The sequence below is a fragment of the Puma concolor genome, chromosome B4 (genome assembly GCF_028749965.1).
Source record: "Puma concolor isolate L17-30 chromosome B4, mPumCon1.1.hap2, whole genome shotgun sequence".
NCBI classification, from domain to species: Eukaryota; Metazoa; Chordata; class Mammalia; order Carnivora; family Felidae; genus Puma; species Puma concolor.
This window is the reverse complement of record NC_141673.1, coordinates 136,900,097-136,921,283: the sequence shown is the minus strand read 5'-3', so window position 1 is coordinate 136,921,283 and position 21,187 is coordinate 136,900,097. Positions and strand designations below refer to the sequence as shown.

General features: G+C 51.9%; 1 protein-coding gene across 8 annotated transcripts in view; it reads right to left on the bottom strand.

Annotated features, from left to right (window-relative positions):
• The window catches only part of SFMBT2 (Scm like with four mbt domains 2), a 230,042-nt gene that overhangs the window by 13,055 nt on the left and 195,800 nt on the right, over positions 1-21,187 (bottom strand). For 7 of the 8 annotated variants that reach the window (XM_086715006.1, XM_086715005.1, XM_086715008.1 and 4 more), the window contains 5 exons: positions 14,139-14,248; positions 4,911-5,086; positions 2,200-2,366; positions 1,681-1,944; positions 565-693 (listed from right to left, as the gene is read on the bottom strand). In XM_086715006.1, coding sequence (XP_086571132.1) covers positions 565-693; positions 1,681-1,944; positions 2,200-2,366; positions 4,911-5,086; positions 14,139-14,248 — 846 coding nt within the window. The remainder of the gene's footprint in view (positions 1-564; positions 694-1,680; positions 1,945-2,199; positions 2,367-4,910; positions 5,087-14,138; positions 14,249-21,187) is intronic. The other variant, XM_086715007.1, reaches the window with a different exon arrangement.

Here is a 21,187-nt window from a genome sequence, read left to right as displayed (position 1 = left end):
TGGCAGAGAGAAGGTGGCAGACCGGTAGGGACTTGGGGACCTGAGTTGGGGCACGGTGGGGCGTGCCCTCGTTGTGCGTCTGCCTTCTGCAGCCAAGACCGATTGCTAAAGAAGCTTGCAACCCCCGCAATGCCAATGTGCGTGAGGGAAAGGGGCCCCACGGAAACCTGCTCTTTTCAGCCAAAGGACTGAGGAAAAGGGAGCGTCGGCAGACAGAAACCTTTTAGACAAAAATGGCCTTCCTGCAGGACAGAGAACCCCCGCCTCCAAGAGCAGCAAAGGCCGGGCGAGGGACCCTGATGTCCAGTCTGCCCAGATGACCCCAGGCCCCCAGCGCCCCCACAAGGGATTATCAGGGAAAACCAAGTGGGGACTTCCTCGACAGCAAGGAGCCCCCCGCAGAGGTGTCAGGGAGGGATCACGTGTGCACCTGGGTTGGCACCCACCTCTTCCCCCCCAGTAACAGGGAGGCACCCTCTCCCCTGCCAGAGCCGGGTCCCAGAGAGCCAGCTCAATCAGAAGAGCAAACAAAACGTCACCAATGCAGCAGGAGGGCAAGCGCACCTGTTCCTGAAAGATCTTGGCCAGGGGGGCGCAGTCCGTCAGCTTGATGAACCTCACCACGTCGGTCACCGTCCACTCCAGAGGGTTGCTCTCCAGAACCAGCCTCTCCTCCTCCTCTTGCTTTGTTTCCTGACGGGAGAAGGGGTAAGGAGGTCATTTCATCCCTGCACGGACGCTCAGGAAACCCCGTGGGCCCGAGCGGGATTTTCTTCCTCCCTCTGGCCTCTCCCCGGGCACCCGGACGGCCCACAGAAACTGCCGGTCTCTAGGGACTTTCTTAGCAATTCATCTGGGTTGTGACTTTGCCTCCAATGACTTGTGTGCCTTTAGAGGTGGAACAAACAAACAAGCAAAGGCACAGTGGGGGCAGTTGCTGAAAACCAAGTTCATCGGGACATCTGGGGCCTGCTTAGCCAGGATGCGTCTCCGACTGAGGAGAGATGGTGTGGGGCATATGAGAACGCACAGGAGACAGCCAGGTTTTCCCCATTTATTTTGGGGACGATGGGGCGGATGGCCTTCCAGCTGAGCGGGCGTGGGGAAGACCGGATATGCTGATTTCACATTTTACAGCATCACAGAGGCCCCTCCGTGAAGGGAAAGCCTGCTGTTCAGGGGACCTTGAGGACTTATTCTGTCTGTCCTCCTGACGAGAATCCTTCGAGGCTGTGAAACCTTCCAGAGAAAAAGGTGCCATGACTTCCCTCTGAACTCCACTCCAGACGTCACCAGGCCTTGTGCCCGGATGTGGGAACCACGCTGGAGCTGCTGCCACTGCTTTTAGTATTTTAGTTTAAAAATTTCTTTAATGTTTATTTGTTTATTTAGAGAGACACGAGAGACGTGAGCAGTGAAGGGCTAGAGAGAGAGGAGGAGAGAGAATCCCAAGCAGGCTCTGCACGTCCCTTGAGGGGCCCGATGTGGGGTTTGAGCTCAGGACTCGTGAGCCATGAGATCACGACTTGAGCCAAAGTCGGACACTTAACCGACTGAGCCACCCAGGCGCCCCACTTTTGGTATTTTTACAGGGACCCCCGAATCAAGGCCTTGACCTTCAACACGCTGTGGCAGCCCCCCACCCCCCAGCAAGCCGGGGGGGGGGCCTGTGGGTCTCACCTCTGCGGGGTCCTGGCCACCGGCCGCGCCCTGCTCCCCGCCCTCGGCACAGGAGGCGGCCTGCGCCCTCCGGCCCCTTCGCGGCCTCTCCACGGGTGGCCGGCGCTCGGGCTCCGAGCTGCTCCTCAGGGTGACGGCCCTCCGGGGCCGCGTGGAGGGGACGTCGGCGGAAGAGGTGTCTGTCTGGTCGTCGCGGAGCTCGGAGCCGGTTTCCTCGCTCCCCGTGTCCTCGTCCATGGCGTCCGCGTCCTCCTCCTCGCTCTCCTGGGGCCAAGGGCAGGCGCTGAAGGGCGGCTTCTCCCCCCGGCCCCCGGCTGACCCACCCCGCCGTCCCCGCCTCGGTCCCCGTCGCAGCCCCCTCCCAGGCCACGTGGCTGAGTGGCTGCACCTGCTTTCTGCGAGGAAGAGGCAGGGCTCCCGGTATACTCGGAGCCGCGGCCTTGGCCGTGAGCAGCCGCAGGGGCCGGCCGGGGCCGTGAGCTCCGGCAAACGCAGGGAGGTGCTTTGAGCAGGACGTACCTCCCCCGAGCCGGCGGCAAAGTCCACGGCAGAAGACCTGCGCTTCTTCTGCACGAAGATGGATTTTCGCCGTTTCCTGCGTCTGGCTGGCTTCGGGGGTCCGCTCTCGACGCTGGCTTCCCCAATGGGGGGTTTCACGATCTTCTTCCTCTTTCCGTAATAATAGGCTGCAAGGGGTCAGAGGATCAAAAACGTTTTTTAAAGGTCCCGCATGCGTACGGATGTGGACAGAGAGAGACAGTAGAGAGACAAGAGGAAGATGGGGAGGAGAGAAAGAAGAGAAGAGAAGGATCATTCTTTCATTGGGAACAATAAAATCCGACATCTCACATACAACTCAGGTTGCCCTGTTTCCTCCACAGGAGGAACGTTCCTCCAATGCCCTCATATCCTGAAGGTGTTACTGACAAGTCTTGAAAATTCAAACGTTAGAGCCCTAATCCCCCATGTGACTGTATTTGGAGAGGAGGCCTTTAAGGAGGAGATTAAGGTAAATGAGGTCAGAGGAACGGGGCCTTAATCCACAGGACCAGTGTGCTTACGAGAAGAGGAACAGACACTCGGAATGTGCACACGGAGGGAAGGCCACGTGGGGACAGAGACGACAGCCGTTGGCAAGCCCAAAGAGACGCCACAGCAGAAACTGACCCTGGTCTTGGTGTGTGTCTGCATTAACGCTTAGAGCACCCATTAGAAAATTATCTACCAACTTTCAATAATGATTGATATATTTTATAAATTCAATGTGCGATCAACTCATTAAAACCACTGTTAAGGATCCAGTTTTCAATTACAATCCCAATCAAGACTCACTGCTGAAAATCTCAAGTGTCCCCCAAGATCACCCCCCATTATTCCATAAAGAACCAAACGCAGACGGGCACCTGGGGGTGGGGGGCTCAATCGGTTAAGCGTCCGACTCTTGATCTCGGCTCAGGTCACGATCTCATGGATCATGGGGTCGAACCCTATGACGGGTTCTGTGCTGACAGGGTGGAGCCTGCTTGGGATTCTCTCTCCTCTCTCTCTCTCTCTCTCTCTCTCTGCCCCTCCCCCTTTGCTCAAAATTAATACACAAGCATTTAAAAAAAAAAAAAAACAAATGCAGAAAAGGAACTTTTATCTATGGTTGGAAGGAGCTAAGAAGAACACCAAAACACACAGCTCCTGGGTTACGGTGAAGCACGTGATCTTTGATAGAGCCGTGGTTTCCATACGTGCCCACGCTGCTGTATTCCTACGGAAAAGTCTGGCCCCGGGCCTCAGTTTCCTCACATGCAACATGAGACCAGTGGGACCAAGTGGCGAGATCGCTGCCTCATGGTTACTCTTAGATACCGGTTATAAGTGGGTAAGCATTTGTTGGCAACCAAGAACCCCATGCGGGCAAGACAAGCCTGGTGCGGTCTGGCTTTCTAGAAGCCAGATGCTAGGAATCAGAGCAGTTTTACCAGACATAAACGCAAGTATGGCACACTTTGGGAGCCATGAGGTCACACTGGGTGACCACAGACCTTTCTGCTCTCAGTTCTCCCTGAGCCTCGGTTTATCACTTCCCCCTGGAGCATCGGTTCAGCCTGTAGCAGGCTTTACTCTAAGTTGCCCCAGCGATCTTAGAATTTTGACGTCCTATCATACCAGACCCAGAGAAATCTGTAAGTCGTTTTGGTCGTGCTTAATTTGAGCTGTAGTAACCCGCTTCTTCCCTCTTGTTCCCCTGATCCGAAAGCGCACAGAGGCCCATTTTTTAAGGTCAACATTCAAGGCCAGGTTTAGCTCTCAGTCAGGTCCTTTCTGATCCGGAAGCTTCTGTTAATGAGAAGCCTGCTTCAGGGAGTCCCTCCTCCCGCCCAAGGTAACATGAGGCGTCTCCGGACAGGACGGTGACCTCACCAGGCCCTACAGACATGCCTTCGCCTCCCCATGCACGAGGGTGGAGGCTGTGTGCTCCAAGCTGACGGAGGAGGGCGCTGACTTATAGCAGGGATGGAGTGGACAACAGGATTTAGAATACACACGCACATACAGAGAGAACACTACAAGGAAATTCACACTCAGAGCGGTGTCTCAAGGATGTGCAAATTCCTGGTTCGGACACACAAGCCGATCAGTCCCAACTGGCTGGGGCTCTCGGAGCACTGACCACACTCCAGAGGGTCTGGTGTGGGATCCTGGCTGCTGGAACGTGGGCTGGAGGTGGAACAGAGCTCCAGGCCACCGTGATGGGGATGCAGCCACTCCCGGGTCAGAGATAACCCAGGGGAGACGTTGCAAGAGCAGAAGCGGGGATGGGGGAGTCAGCAGAGCTCGAGATGATCCGAGGTGCAGGTGTCTGGGAACGGCTACAGTGCATGCAGACAAAGGCCAGAGCTGAGGCCTTTCTCCAGCCATCCTTCCAGCCAGAGCATTTCCAAACCCAGCCAATCGCCTGAAAGTCACGGCACACGCACTCTCACTTCTTCCTGGGCAATGCCTGCCGCTGTGAATTCGTTCTGGGGGTCAATCAGCCCGTCCCTGCCTTCCCCTGGGCTGGAGACACATGAGCACATACCACGGCAAATCTTAATTCCTCCGTGGCAATTCCCATGGAAAAGCACTCCGCAGTGTGTTGTGGTTAAAAAAAAAAAAAAAAAACCAAACAAAAAAGACCAACTCCCTTACCCCACGGTTTAAGCCCAGACACCCGTGTTGTTTTCGTAGTTTGTACTTACTGTACTTGGTTTTGGTGTGAATGGAGCAGTTCTCTGGGCAGTTTTCGGAAACCAGCACGGGACTGAACAAATTTGGGCAGCACTCCAGCTTGGCACAGACCCGCCGGCAGAAATCCGCTACTTGGTCGGACGTCCGCACGATCTTGGCCACGGCCCTGTAGGTTTTGCCTCTGTATCTGGAAGGAAAAAAGGAAAAGCCAACGGCGAGGCCGCACAGTTACTCGGACCCGTTCCGTACGGCGGATTCCAAAAGAGCCCCTTTATTTCCTAACAACAAATCGCACAGCGTGTGGGACTTGCGGGCCGTTTGTTTTTACGTTTCCTTCCGAGCTCACCACGGCATTTTTAAGGAAGCCCAGCATCGTGCCCAGCGCACGTGACTGAGGGCTGTAACAGAATCCCCTCCACAAATATGTCTGCTTAGCACCTTCTCTCTGTGGGAGACGTGATGGAACGTTCCAGAATGCTTCTGGAATCCAGACGTGGTCTCGGGTTGCTCATCGCTTTTGAGGAAAAAGAACTTCATCCTGCCCAAGGAAAACCACAGGCGGTGAAGCCACTGACAAAAGAGTAGAGACCGTTTCTTCTAGAAAGCAGGGTGGATGGATTCTTCTTCAAAAATGGGCACCAAAGCCCTGGTCCAAATATTTACGGTAGTGATGACGTAAGTAATGCCTGGCTCTTCCGAGCACTTGGATGAATCACCTGTCAGCACATTTTTTAAAATATCCCTGGTACAAAACAATTATAACCTTCTCAGCTGGCAGCGTCTTAGCTGACGTATCGCGGAACTCAAGAGTCCACCTACACGAAGAAGTCATCAAAACCGTGGGGCCTCTTCAACGGTGCCCTTCATGCACACCCTAACTTTCAAGCTGAAATCTCGCACAACAATTTCTTTTCCAGGAAAACAGCAGGCTCTCTGGCAGGTGACACTCGCGTTAGTCTTTGGAAACTAGGCCAAAATCCAGAGGCATGAACCACCGAGTAGGGCAACGCTGCCCTTGCACTTGGGATGGGCCGAACCTCGCCAAACCTGCAGAGCCCATTTGTGTTTCGGGGTTTCCAAAAGTCTGCCACAAAACAGCGGGAATACCACGCAGTTCGTGCAAGCAGCGTAACGTAAGGAGAGCATCGCTTTTGTAATTTGCGAATAAAATACTGCGTTCGGTGGGCACCCGGGGGCTCAGTCGGTTGAGCGTCCGACTTCAGCTCAGGTCACGATCTCGCGGCTCGTGAGTTCGAGCCCCACGTCGGGCTCTGTGCTGACAGCTCGGAGCTTGGAGCCTGCTGCGGATTCCGTGTCTCCCTCTCTCTGCCCCTCCCCCACTCAGACTCTTTCAAAATTAAATACATGTGAAAAAAAAATTTTTTTTTTAAATATTACACTCAAAACCTAGATCTGGTTCCCTAAAAATAATGCAGTGATAGAAATAAACAGGATAAACTGATTCTGGGTTTATTTCAGCTTGGTTTTCTTTCTAGGCTTCTGAAGGCCGGGAGAATACCACCCCCTCGCAATATCATTTCTTTTACAGTATCCACAGCCAAAAAAATTAAATTCTAACTTGAAAAATCTGGCCTTTGTGTTCATTCTCTGGTCTTTCCAATCCCAGCCCTTCTGTACTGATTGCTGTTATATTTCTCTGAAGTGCCAAGCATGGCTTTCCATGTAGGAAGAACTAAAAAGCAATTCTTTGTAGATAAGATCATGCTTTAAATCACACAGCCCTGAACAACTGTTGATCCTTCTAGGCCCTCTCTTGACCCTCGGTGTAGGAAGGCAGCCCCAGCCCTGAGGAGGGCTCTGTGATTCACCTGTGGCTAGTTCTTGCTCATGGCTTTCGTCATGCTTCATAATAAACCCAGCACAATTCTGTGGACACAGCATACCGCTAAGGTTCTGGGGGAGGCAGAATAAAAACATGCCACGGATGTGACGTCCCTGGAAGTTTTTTCCCACTATGATTTTTAACACTTTTTAAATGTTTGTTTATTTTTGAGAGAGAGACAGAGCCAGTGCACGAGCAGGTTCCAGGCTCTGAGCTGTCAGCACAGAGCTCAACGTGGGGCTCGAACCCACAAACTTCGAGATTGTGATCTGAGCTGAAGTCGGATGCTTAACCGGCTGAGTCCCCCAGCACCCCTCCCACCACAATTTTGGTAGCCCTAGGGTGCTCTCCTTTAAAGAGCTCAATATCAAGATTCTTGAAGTCTCTTAAAAAAATAAAATGATACATTGGGGCACCTGCTTGGGATCCTCTCCGTCTACCCCCTCTGCCCCTCCCCTGTGCCCGTGCACACACAGTCTCTCTCTCAAAAATAAATAAACTTCAAAAAAGCAAAAAAAAAGTGAAAATAAGTAAAATGATTTTAAAGTAAAAAAAGCAGGACAAATGTGAAAACTGGGGTCCGAATTCAAACCGTGTAAGTAGGGCCCAAAGACAGAGGTTCCCAGGCCTCCAAATTCCAAAGCAGAGGCTTCCAGAAACACGTTAGAGGGATGTTAAGGGGACAAGAACAAGTGTCCATGGGAAATGGCGAAGGGGTGGCTTTTTCTTCCCTTCTAGTTCGGGACGACTCCGGGGAAGCAGGCGTGTCCGCAAACCTTTCGCGGTTAGGAAACGCGAATCTAAATTTGCGAAAACAGAATTACAGGATGGTTTGCCAGCGAAGGAATGCTCTCCCCTCCCTGCCCTTCTGGAACAGCTCTATTGAAAAGCCACGACGGAGGCGGGGGAGGGGGGGAGCCGGTGGGGGGGAAGGTGCGCGGGCTGGGGAGGCCAGGTGGGGCCACCATGTCCTGGCATAGGGCGGACGCCGCGATGCCCCCGCCGCTGGCAGAGCTGCTCACAGCTGGCCCACACCGCTGGCCCCCAGAGGGTCCCCCCAGCCGCAGGAGCTGCGGCCCTCTCCGCTCCCGGGGAGTGACTGCAGTGGGGCAGAAGCGTCCATCCACTCGGGCCCGACGCGGAACCACCACGGGGGCCATTCTGACTCCGGAGACAGCCGGGGGCCACGGTCCTTCCCCCGCCCCATCCTGCTCCCTCCCTCTCCCTCAGCCGTGGTCTCGAGGGTCGTCCTTCGTTAAAAGGATCCCGGTCTGTGGCAGGTGGAGAGGGAGAGGCAGGGCGGAGGCAGCCCTGTGCTGGCGGCTGCTGAGCTCTGAGCGGGACGCAGAGGACGTGTGCACGGGGGGACTGGTTCCGTGGCGGGGCCTGAAGGCCGTGAGGGCCAGCTGTGCCCGCTGTGTGTTGGCCGGCGTGCAAATACGGGAAAGCAAAAAGCGAGAGCGAGCCCTGCAGAGCGGGGCGCGAACTCACGAACTGTGAGACCACGACCTGAGCAGAAGCCAAGAGTCGGACACTTAACGGGCTGAGCCGCCCAGGCGCCCCGTCCGGTGGGATATTTGAGGTGATGTGGAAAACAAGCTGTTTGGACCTCACAGCCCCAGCCCGGACCAAGATCCTGGCTTGTCTGGAGTCGGTCCACACGTGAGGGCGATTGTTCACACGAGTCTTTTTTCACAAGGACGCACTCAACACGCAGAGATACCGGCCTACCGAAAACAGAGGCAAAAGGCGGCCCTAAGATTTGACGCAATGGCTGGGGTCTAGCGGGACACCGGCGTTTCTGGGGTGCGGTCGTTTCTATTTCCTCCGAGACTCCGCACCACGTGACCATCCTCTGATCCTTAGGGCCTCCCGGGACAGACAGACAGGTGCCAGTAAATCCGACGGACGTGGAGAGGCAGGAGGGCAGCACGCAGGGCACCAGGGGGGCTCCACCGCCACGTCCTGGCCCCCTCACCAGTCTTGACCGCAGGAGAAAGCGGAGTCCGCTTTGAAGCTCTCCCCGCCACGAGAGGTGTACGAACAGTAGGCCAACGACAGGCCTTCGTGGGGAGACGTGTGAGGAGAGCAGCTCAAGGGCACAGGAGGAAGCTCTCTGCTATAGCCTGGCAGTGCGTGTCTGGAGGGAAGGACACTCGGCCGCATAATTTATTAAGTGGCCCAGCAGACCTGTCTTAAACCCAACACAAGGTAAGGTTTTTAAATTTTTTTTTTTTTTTTCAACATTTATTTATTTTTGGGACAGAGAGAGACAGAGCATGAACGGGGGAGGGGCAGAGAGAGAGGGAGACACAGAATCGGAAACAGGCTCCAGGCTCTGAGCCATCAGCCCAGAGCCCGACGCGGGGCTCGAACTCACGGACCGCGAGATCGTGACCTGGCTGAAGTCGGACGCTTAACCGACTGCGCCACCCAGGCGCCCCAAGGTAAGGTTTTTAAAGCACAGAGTACAAGTTCTGTGAAGAAACAGAGGAGAATACTGAAAGAGACCATCAGGCTAGTACACAGAACGGAACTCCTGGCATTATGATCAATCTTGGAAGGAAGAAGAGAGGGAGGGAGGCAGGAGGGAGGGAGGGGAGGAAGGAAGGAGGAAAAGGAGGAAAAGGAGGAAGGAAGGAAGGAAGGAAGGAAGGAAGGAAGGAAGGAAGGAGGAAGGAGGAAAAGGAGGAGGGAGGGAGGGAGGAAGGAAAAAAGAAGTAGAAGATCAGCGGGTCGGAAGTGACGAAGGTAAAAAAGGTGGGGAAGGAGGGAGCCACCGGAAGATCTGCGGTGAGCAACAGTCCACGGAGGAGCTTCGACTCCGTCATTTTTAAGACTCCTTCACCCCGTTCCCTTAGCACCTCTGCATTACTGGAGGGACCCCTGAGGGACACACTTCCTGGCCGTCACCGCGGGGACGCACTCAGAAGCCCGGAGTCCAGAGATTATTTTTAGATAAAGATGTGTGGGATTCAACGGACGCAGAAAGCAGCTTTCTCACAGCTCCTGTTATCTGACTAAAAGCAGACACTTCTGAGAAATGAGGACTACCATTAAATTCCCTCTTTGGAGTGGCTTCTAACCCCAGGAGAGAGACCAGAGTAAACCTACCGTAAATCCCTTCTCAGGAGTTTCATGACCATGAAGAAGACACAAAGACTGCTTTATGCCTGCGTAAGGCAACATTTTCACAAACTTTCTTTTCCCCCATTCGCTCTCCTAAAAACTCATTTGTCTTTCATAAAGAAACCTATTTGTTCTAACTGCCCCTTCAAGTTACTCATCCCGAAGTACCTTGCCTGCTGTGTGTTCACTGCTCCTTAAGTAAATGGTCTTTCCTCTTGATAATCTGTCTTTTGTCAGTTTAATTTGCAGGCTCCCAGGGACCGAACATAACAGGGTAGAAAAAATGTTGTTCCTCCTTGACATCAATAAGGAAGTATGAACAGCCTTCTGGTATCTTCCTACCCATTAGAGCAGGGATTTATTTCCACATGGGAATGCAGTATGGTAGGGCCCAGAAAGATAGAAACCCAAGGGTACTAGAAAAAGTCTCTTTCAATAGTCAGGAGTTGAGGAAAACCAAAATGGATTTTGAGTCAACAGGAAATACAGACTGAAAACAACCCACAATCCTGTAATGATCCATGTAAAAATATCAGTACAGTCCAAGGGGGATGACTTCAATTTGGCATGAGTTCTAGTATTCACTTTCAAACGGACCCAGAGCGGGACCTTTTAGCAAACTCTTGGGAGGGAGCGACAGGCGTGTGAGAACAGAAAATGAGGTTCTACTCCGTCAAGCTGAATTCACATCCTCGAGTACTGAAGGGAGAATTTAACTCCGCAGAAACAGAAAAGCTTCAGATGTCGGGGGGAAATCACTCTTGTCGTTGGCACCAATAAGATACGATCCTGATCTCCTCCAGAAGACAGCCTCTCCTTCACGGTCACATCTCGATCGCCAAAACTACGGTCAACACACCGGGTCACTGGTTTTCGGTCTTATGAAACTCAACCCCTCAGACACCTCTCCCTTCTTTCTCGATTCCTGCATTTCAATTAATGAGAACTCTAATCATTACGAGCAACACACTGGGGAGAGGGGTGATTATTTTCAGAAACACCCGATCCAATTCCGAACATCCTCAACTGATCTGTGTTTGAACCAGAAACACCACGCGCATAACCTCATGAACTCAATTAGGCACATGCAGAACTCCAGGCTTACGCTCCACAAACCGGTTCGGCCACCTGCTTCCTGTACTGTTTACGGTATACATTTTCAGGACGGCAAGTGCCCAACGTAAAAATGAACAAATGAGCGAGCTACATTTTTTATTCAGTGACAAGTTTCTGTTTTGGGAATCCTTTTTCACACAAATCACTTTATAGCCAAATAGTACATCTTGCTATTCACAAAATATGAGCATGAGTAGAAGACAAAAAAAAAAAAAAAAAAAAAAAAGGTGAAATCAAAACATATAAAAATTAGTAATTGCTGATGGAAAAGAAACAAAAATACCAATTCCAGAGAGCCAAGCATGACTCACCTCAAAGATGTGACTTTCTTTGCTTCTGCCTAAGTGATAAGGAAGTCTAACTCACTCCAAATTAAAGAGGACATTTCCTCTTTAAATATTCTGAGTAACTCTAACAGAAGACTGGGAAAATCTATGAAGCCTGCACCTGGATTTTATGAAGATTATCACAAAAGCCACTCAAAGCAGAGTTAACGGTCCTTCCCCCCCAAGAAGATTCTATAACGTGTCGGAAAACATTTAAGTGTCTCTAGATGCACAGAGTGGGAACTTTTTTTAATCCCCCTAAGGCAGAGCCTAAATTCCTCCTCCTGAAATTCAAAATAATGTAGGTCAATTCAGAACACCCGAGTTCATCGGAAAGAGAATTCTCTCTTCCAGGACTGCCGAAACGAACGATGTTAGAAGCTACTGTTCCTCCGGCACCTCTCAATACGTGCTGCAGACTCACGACAGCACCCCTTACGCGGTGTTCAATACTGCGATATTTTGTTTCCGTAGGAAAGGTACCGCCGTTGGACAAATAGGAAAAAAATCACTAAGGGGCAATGTTCCTTTTCCTCCCACATACGGGTCAAACCTTTTCAATGGAACCTCCATCCGGTCAAGTAAGTGGGTTTTTTACTCTTCACAAGAGGAAAAACCCAGAAAGCCCAGGGGCGCCTGGGTGGCTCAGTCGGCTAAGCGTCCGGCCTTGGCTCGGGTCATGGTCTCGCCGTTCGTGGGTTCGAGCCCCACATCGGGCTCTGTGCTGACAGCTCGGGGCCTGGAGCCTGCTTCGGATTCTGGGACTGGCTCGCTCTCTTCCCCTCCCCCGCTCGTGCTCGGTCTCTCCCTCAAAAATAAACATTAAAAAAAGAGAAAGAAAGCCCAGATGCTAGCAGGCAGCACTCGCAAGCCCCATGCCTGGACAATCTCACGTCCTCTCTTCCTGAAACCTCTCCTTGTAATACTGTCCTTCAAGGACCACAAGAAGACAACCCAGAGCCTGAAATGCGGGTCCCCCCTCCACTGGGTTAATTTATTCGTGACAGAACGCAAAACGGGAAGACGCCAGCGCCCTCTCCTTTGTACCGAAGGAAACAGCAAAGTTGTCAAGATCTGAAAAGTTGTCGTTTTACGTCAGAAGCATCCGAAGCAACACGGAGCGTCATGACGGAACGCTCCCCCGCACCCCCCTCCGCCCCCCTGTAAATCTGTCCTCATTAGCAGCTGCTCTGAGAGGCTGCCGTGATCCCGCACGCCTGGAACCCGGCACAGACACTTTCTCATTGTAAGTTGCTATGTAAGATCCGGCTAAGGAAGTCACTGTCGTAGCTGATAGAACAGGAACACGCTGCCTTTCCAATCCAGCTGCGCTGACTGTTTTGATTGTATCAGGGCTGGACTTAATAATAAGCTCTGAAAACCGTCGAAAATACCGCAAAATTAACGCCCCCTGTCATTTTGGTACCTGGGGCAAGTTTCTGGCTTATTTAGGGACAGGGGAGATTTTAATAGGATTTAAGATTTTTGTATTTTTCCTATTTTCTTATATCTGGGATGCACTGAATTTTACAGAAGAGTGTCTCGGGATAAACACTCGTTCGGGTTTTTGGCCACCATGTTCCTATGAATTAGCCTTACAAGAAAATGTTCTACCTTAGATGGTGTCTCCCTTAGATAAAGCAGAAAGCTATGGAATGTTACACTGGAAAAAAACTTGATTTTCTTCTGCACTACAGGGGAAGTTCATTTAAATATTTCTCGGGAAGGACGAAATATGTGCCTCTTCGTATAAATAAACGTTCTCCCTGTTAACACGTACTTCCTCTAACTTCTGTGAGTTGGCAGAACATCATCAGATCCCAGACAACTTGCGCCGAATCTGAAATTGCAGACGTGCTCAGCGTGCCTGGGGGGGCTCAGTCGGTTGAGCGTCAGACTCTTGACTTCGGCTCAGGTCATGATCTCCCAGTTCGGGAGTTCAAGCCCCACGTCAGGCTCTGTGCTGGCAGCACAGAGCCTGCTTGGGATTCTCTCTCTCTGCCCCTCCCCTGCTTGCACTGTCTGTGTCTCTCTCAAATAAATAAGTAAAACTTAAAAAAGTATCATTTCCCAAATGTCGCACATCTAAACGCTATTTTATTTAGGACACCGTTAGACGAGAAGTCGATCAGGAAGATCTACTCTACTGCAAAGCTAAATGAATATGAAGGGCCAAAAGTCAAAACAATTATTAAACAAAATTATCTTGACAAACGGATCTTCTTCCGTCTGCCTCCTGAACGGACAACCGTGTTCAACCGCATCTATCCCGTGGGTGCCATCAGTTTCAGAGTTCGAGAAACCTAAAGCAAAGCCAAAATATCACTTTTCCCATTAGTCTATCTGCAAATAAAGGAAGTGCCCAACCACGTCAACCCCCAGGCCACTGGCCAAAACCAATGGTTATCTTTTAACACGACCAGCAACCAGGGCAAAGAGCACGTGTGTCTGGCATTAACTCCCCACGGCATCAAACAGGAAGCGCTGTGAGTGAATCATGTATGATAATGGCAAGGGACATCCTCTCTTTTACAGTTCTTCCCCTTCTGATCAAATCATCTACTGGCCTTAAAACATAGTGAGTTCCGATTCGGAATGCTTAACACGATAAAGTATTAGCTAAACAAATCTCTCCTTTGTTTTTGGAGTCCCCAGGCTTAAGGCGGCTCTGGGCCACAAAAACGCCAATAAGTCTACGTAGAGGATGACAGCCTTCCATTCGTTCCCATTTCTTTGGGCCGGGTCACAAGGAACAGGGGCAACGCTTCCAAGCGGCAGGCTAACCATCGCCAAGAGCACGGTTTTGCAGAACGGAAAACACATACTTTGCCTTCAGTGTCTCCTCCTGGAAATTCCAGTGTGGATCTTCCACCAGCTGTAGTTCTCGCAATACCCTTCCGGGCTTGTAAGCTGCATTGATTATCATGCTGAGAACCTGTCGGGGAAAAAAACAACAAAAAAAAAACAGAACCGCAATGAACTTCAGTGGCATCGCTGCTGAAACAAGAGCACCGCGAAGATCGCCCACCCGAGGAGGAGATGCGGCTGCTGACACGTCCGTTAAGTTGGGTGGAACGTTCTCCGTGGGCTGACACGGATTCGGCTCCGCGCCAACGGGATGAAAAGGGTGGTGAAATCCCGTTGCTCGGGCGGGCGTGTGAACTGCCTGCCAGAGAGGACGGTAGACTGTCCTTAGCATTTCTGGTTGTAGAAACACAGCTCTATTCCCTCCAAAGAGCCGCCAGTTAGCATCAACGGGATTACCCTTCAGTAAGATCAGCTACTGAGAACTTCATTTGATTTTTGAAAATAAGTTTCAAAGGGAACCAATAAGAGAGAGGCAGCCGATTGGCGCCAACAACCCTGAACAGACTGCAGGGTTGAAGTCTGAAACTCACCTGGTGCTGGCATTTGAAACTCACCTGGTGCTGGCGATTTACGGACATTTCATACGAGGACGACACTCTCAGAGACGCGAGCGTTTCAAAAGACAGTCTGGGGTATCTAGTACCATCCGATGGCGTATTTCCTCAAACCTCCCCCTTATTCCCAATTCCCAAGTCCATGAAAATACACATGTGGTCGCTGCCTCCCGTGGCACCTCAGAAAGACCAGACGCCGCCCTCTGCGAGCCCCAGCTCTGGGAAGGTAACATGCTCCTGTTTAACCTTGAGTGCCAAGAGCAAGGAATTCGGCTCCCTTGGGGGCATTCCCCTCTCCATAAGCAGATCCTGGTTAACCATGAACGTTTTATGAGTTCCGGCACGTTCAACGGCGGCTGTCACTTGGTCAGGATGCTTACCAGATGTGAAGGTGCAGCACGGCCTATAAGGGACCACGAGACCCACGGGGTTTAGTTCCACAACATGCACCTGGGTGACGACCTGCCGGGTGCCAGCCCCAGGAGCACAGGTAGGTACGGGACGGTCCCGTCTCTCCCCGCCCCCCTTCCAGGGAAGGAACAAGGCAGGCACTGGGCTCACATTGGACATAGCAGAGCGAAACACCTCTGAGAGGGGGAGGAAAACACCTTGCTGAGATGAAACTCTGGCACCATTGCCAAAGTGCCCAGTGTTTACAGAGGACACAGCACAGTACGCATGAGAGGATGGAGACAAAGGTATGTCGCTGGGCTTTGCATGGTCATGGCGTTCGCGTATGTGACGTGTTCCCGAACACAACTGGCATGGCGGGCACCCTGATTTCATTCTGGGAAACAACGATGCTCTCTCATATGGTAACAGAAGAATCGATCTTCAAAATGTGCATTTTTTAAAGTTTATTTTGAGAGAGAGAGAGAGAGTGCAAGCAGGCAAGAAGCAGAGAGAGAGGGGGACAGAAGATCAGATGCGGGTTCTGTGCTGGCAGCACAGAGCCTGATGCGGGGCTCGAACTCATGAACCATGAGATCACGATCTGAGCTGAAGTCGGACGCTTCACCGACTGAGCCACCCAGGTGTCCCTCAAGATATTTTATACCATGCAGTCCGCGTGGCAAGCGTCTTTTCCAATCGGGGTCATGCTCTACTCCGAGGGCCCCCTAAGTCCCCGTCAAGAGCACCTGGTTCAGCCAAGGCACTAAAGGGCCAGGACGAGGCCGTACGAGCAGTTTTGGTGTGCTTATGTTTTCGGTATTAGAATAACCGCCTGATTTTACTGTTTGCTGTCAGTACAATTTACAGAGATCGAGTTTAAAAAATAAATCCAATTAGAACTGACTGAAATAATGCACGGAGTATTTATCAACAGACAATAAAATTTAAACCGATTCTTTCCGTTGTGTTTGGTGAGGAAGGCCCAGAGCTACATGTTATTTGCTGCAGAGTGAAATGCATTTTGAGACAGTGAAAAGAAAATGCCTTCCAGAATTCAATTCAGCCTGGGAACGGGCAGCCATTAAATTGTCAAAAGCGTCCAATATTGAATAATTTTCCCACGGCATCTCCAATGCCGCATCATGCACTGCCACATTCAACAGGCTCTCCATAAAACTTTGGGACAGTGAGCGGAATAATTCTGGTGCACATGACATCTTAGGGCATCACAGTTACCTCCAAGAAAATAACTGAGTTGGCGGCTGGTAACACCACGCAGAGTCAGACTGAATTACTGTTCCTTGCAAAACATCGGAACTCAGTGTGCTGTATTATGCCCTTGATCAGGAAGGGTCGTGTGCAAGCTGCCCCCAATTAACTAAGAGGATGTGAGGTGTGAAGTTAATAAACAGTATGCCCAATAAACAGGCAGAAGGGAGTCTGAGTAACTCCAGGAACGCCTCCCGGGATCTCTTGCAGTTCATGAAGTGTCTGTGCAGAAGCTAAGTCTCAGTCGATGTGCAATCAAATCCCAGCTCCGTCCCGTAGAAGCCATGAGTCCTTTACGCTCACTACTCCTTTTGCTGTTAGTTACAAAAATTTGAACGACAGAAGTAATAACCGGACATATTCTACCAAGTGGAGAACTCTGTTGCTTTGGCCGAAACCGACCTCTCGCTTTATACGGATCCTCTATGGAAGGCTGGCCCCTCCTGGCCGCCCACCACCCTGGAGGGGAGGTGCCCCCTTCGGCCCAGCAGCAAGGCCAGGGAGCCTCCGTGCTCTACTGGTGGGCAGTCTCTCCCCCAACTCAACCCCCCAACAATGAACCCCAGGCTTGGTCGCTTCAACTTGACAAAAGACCACTCCCCAAAAGAGGCTATAATTTTCCAGAATTTCCTACCTCCCCCTGGAAGACCGAAAGGAGAATCCCACCATACCCTGAATCTTCGTTCACCTCCGTCACCAGAAACTCAACACTTCCAGAACATTCCTTGCCCCTGGAATCCAATTCCCAAATGGCTCTGCATTTTCCCCTTGTCTGATCCAATCTCAAGTTCCTCCGTGCACCCTGAACCCACCCTTTCTGCCCTCTGGGTTCATGGTCCACCATCAGCAACGTATCCTACAGCCCACAACACTTTCTAGAATATTCTTGTTCACCGTGTGGTGCTCTGGACTGAATTGTGTCCCTCACCCTCACCCCCATTTATGTGTTGAAACGCTAACCTCCATGGGATGGCTTTAGGGATGGAGCCTTTGGGAGGAGAGTAAGGTGTTCCATGAGGCCATGCGATGTGGGCCCTCATGATGGAGTGTACCCTTGCGAGAGCTCTTGCTCACTCTCCCTCTCTCCCCCTCCGTGTGAGGACACAGCGAGGAGGCAGCCATGGGCAAAGCAGGCAGAGAGTCCCCGTGAGCACCCACCTCTGCAGGCACCTGGTCCCAGCCTCCAGACCCACGAGGCACACACGTCCTCGGTCTGAGCAGAACCCGGTCGGCAGGCCCATCCTGTAAGACGACAACTCTCTCTTCATCTTTCATCCACCTGCAGCTGCCTCGTTCGTTCTCTGTTCTCTTGTTATGGTGGAAGCCTCCAGAGCTGTCCGCACTTGCTGGCTCCCTTGTCCCCTGCAGGGCTCTCTGGGGCCCACCCAGGGGCCCTTCCAAGCCCACAACTTGCCTGCATCGCCAAAGAATGGCAATCCTTGGTTGTCTTCTTGGCCCACCCTGTCTGTGGCTCCACACAGCAGGGACGCTTTCTCCTCTACCTCCAAGACTCCAGCCTGTCCAGGCCCTCGTGCATCCCAGCTCGCTTTTCCTGGGTCCTCCTGTGCGTCTCCCGCAAACGACGGTGAGGCTCGGCGCTCAAGTTCTCAGACTGGCTACGTTCACTCCACTGCGCACCTGGCTTTAAACGCTCTCCGCGAATCAGCAAACTCACGGTTCCCAAATTTGTATTTCCACCCTAGAACTTTCCTCAACTCCAGACACATACAACCGTCTCCACTTGGATGTTTCACGGGCATTGTGTTCAAATCAGACAGATTTCATCTGCCCTATAGCTTTTTCTTCTCGGCAACTTTCCTCTTCTGACGGCGACTTTCCAGGCCTCCGTGAGCTCTGCTATTCTCATAGTCCACAACTGTTCACCAAGAAACCCTCCCTGTATCCAGAGTGCGTGGCTTATTGGCTTACTGTCCACCCCACTAGATCATGAGCACCAAGAAATCAGCGGCTTCATTTTGTCTGCTGCTGTATCCATAACAGCTACAATTACACCCGGCAATAGCAGGGGTTCAATCAATCATTTTTGGCATTTGTTCAATGAATTTCAACTTGAGCGCTGAAATTAGTTAAAATTCTTCCGTACATCTAGAAATTAAGGACTAATTCACGGCAAGAATTTACTTGGGGCCGTAAAATATATAAAATATATGTGGATGGAGGCTTAGGAAGTAACATTTGCTGCTGAGGTCCTTTCCTAGAAAATCCTATCCTACAGTGTGATAAGAGAGTTCCAGAGAGGTATCTTACCTTCTTTACAGGCAAGTGATACTGAACAACAAAAAGTGCCACACTTCTCCTCTGCCAACCTTCCCAGACGTTGCCCGGCGATCTGCTAAGTCTTGCTTCACAGGTTATGATCGTGTTACGGCCCACAAGCCTGGTGCATTGTTCTTTATGGGCTGGTGTTCAGCATAAGCATAAAACAACAGCAACGAGGGGGGCCTGGGTGGCTCAGTCGGTTAAGCGGCCGACTTCGGCTCAGGGCACAATCTCGCGGTCCGTGAGTTCGAGCCCCGCGTCGGGCTCTGGGCTGACGGCTCAGAGCCTGGAGCCTGTTTCAGATTCTGTGTCTCCCTCTCTCTGACCCTCCCCCGTTCATGCTCTGTCTCTCTCTGTCTCAAAAATAAATAAACGTTAAAAAAAATTTAAAAAAAAAAACAATAGCAACGAAATACCAGAGAGGATCGCCAAGAGGCCCGTCCCCATCTTAGACTTTGTTGACTGACTTGACTAGATGTCACCCAGGCAAGATGCCATCCCCCCCCCCCCCCACACACACACACCATCTTCTCAACTCAATTATACCGAAAAACACACGGCTGCTGTGGAGAAGTTACCTTCGTGCACCGTATGGCATCATTATGTCAACAGTTAAGACTGCTTTGGATTTCTTATTTTCTGGATTCCTACATGAAGGCTTTAGAGTTTGTAAGTAGAAGTCTGTCATGACAGGTAGCCAAGAAGAAATGCCCAAAGATCTATAACGATGGGCAAATTCAAAGAAGTCATCACAGAGCCCCCCGAATGTGAAAAATAAACACTGTAATCAAAACCCAGAGGCTGAAGGAAATAGCCTAACGGGTCGACCGTGTGGCGGAAATATGAACTGCAAGCAACAAGTGAAGCCAAACTCCAAACTGCCAGGCCCCACTGGAAACTTCGGAGTTCGTTTGCAAAGGGGGTATGGGGGGGGGGGGCGGGGCGCTCACGTTGCTATTTGCAGGCCAGCCTCTCTGGCAGGGCCGCGGAGGACGGGCCGCTGCAGTGTGGGGACTGAAGAACTATAGGATTCTTCGGGATCCTCTTGCTCGAACCCATTCCGCGTGTCGGGGAAGCAGAGTGTAGGCAGCACGCGGCCCAGATCCCTCAGTCACGGCGTGTCTCCAAACACGCCTTCTGCTTTAGACGCAACGTTCGGTATTTCTTTTCTTTTAACGCTTACTGATTGATTTTGAGAGAGAGAGAGAGAGAGAACACGGGCAGGGGAGGGGCAGAGAGAGAGGGATTTGACTTGACCTGACTGGCTTACATTTGGCGCACTTCTAGGAAGTCTCAAAGTCAGAGACGGCTGTTAGGAAGACAGCCATTCCTGCCAGCCAGGGAGAAGGGGTTTGGGATATCAGGTCCTGAGCCAGACCACAGGAAGCACAGTGAAAGCGAGACCAGGAGGGACACCCAGGGGGACTCAGAAAAGGGGTCTCTTCCTGTCCTCTTACCGCCCAAGCAACACACGGCACTGCTTCGAGATTTAAACACCGCACACCCACTACTCCTACTGCCCTAGAGAACACAGAGCTGGGGTGTGATTCTACCGGCACCAGGCACAGACTTCTGCAGCGTGTCTGCCCCTGGGTAGGTCTGTTAGGGTGAGACAGGCCGGGGGGGGGGAGGGGAAGACAAGGCCCCTCCTCCGTCTTCAGGGAGACTGTCGCCTCACTAAGAAAGGGGCCACGTCTCTTGCTCATCACGACCCCCAGCTCCAAGGACAGTGCCCACCTGGCACACGGGGATGACTCCCGAGTTCTCGGGGCCGGAAGGAACGAACGAGGATGACTCCCAGTGCTGGAAGGGTTACCTGGTGTAGCACATGCTCGGTAAATATCTGGTGCGTGTTGCACAGCCGAACACCCCTGTCCCCGAGAGACCCCGGAAGGGCTGAGGGTAGGTGAAAAGAAATACACACAGACCACGGTGACACCCTGCCATCTCCCGGTCGCTCTCTTCCGCACGTTCTGAAGCCAGCGAGCAAGGCCACAGAAGCAGACGGAAGGGAAGAGAAATCTCATTCAGTGCAGGTGGATGCCGCACTCTCCTCTGTGACTCTTCTGCAGGCCGGTGGCCGGCCAGCGAGCGGCCCCAGACTCCGGCACCACCGGGCCAGCACTCACGGCCCCCAATCATTTCCACAGTCACTTTCTGCAGCGTTACACTTGTCACAACCTAGTCTCTTAAAAATCCAGGAAGGCTTGACTGATCGTGCCTACACCTTTGCATCCCCTGACCGGCTGTCATGAAGAGCACCAAAGTGACTGTTTTAGATAGACAGTAGACGAACAGACTAGAAAATGATAAACAGGGGCGCCTGGGTGGCTCAGTGGGTTAAGCGTCCGACTTCGGCTCGGGTCGTGATCTCACGGCTTATGAGTTCGAGCCCCACGTCAGGCTCTGCGCTGACAGCTCAGAGCCTGGAGCCTCTTCAGATTCTGTGTCTCTCTCTCTCTCTCTGCCCCTCCCCTGCTCACATTCTGTGTCTCTCTGTCTCTCAAAAA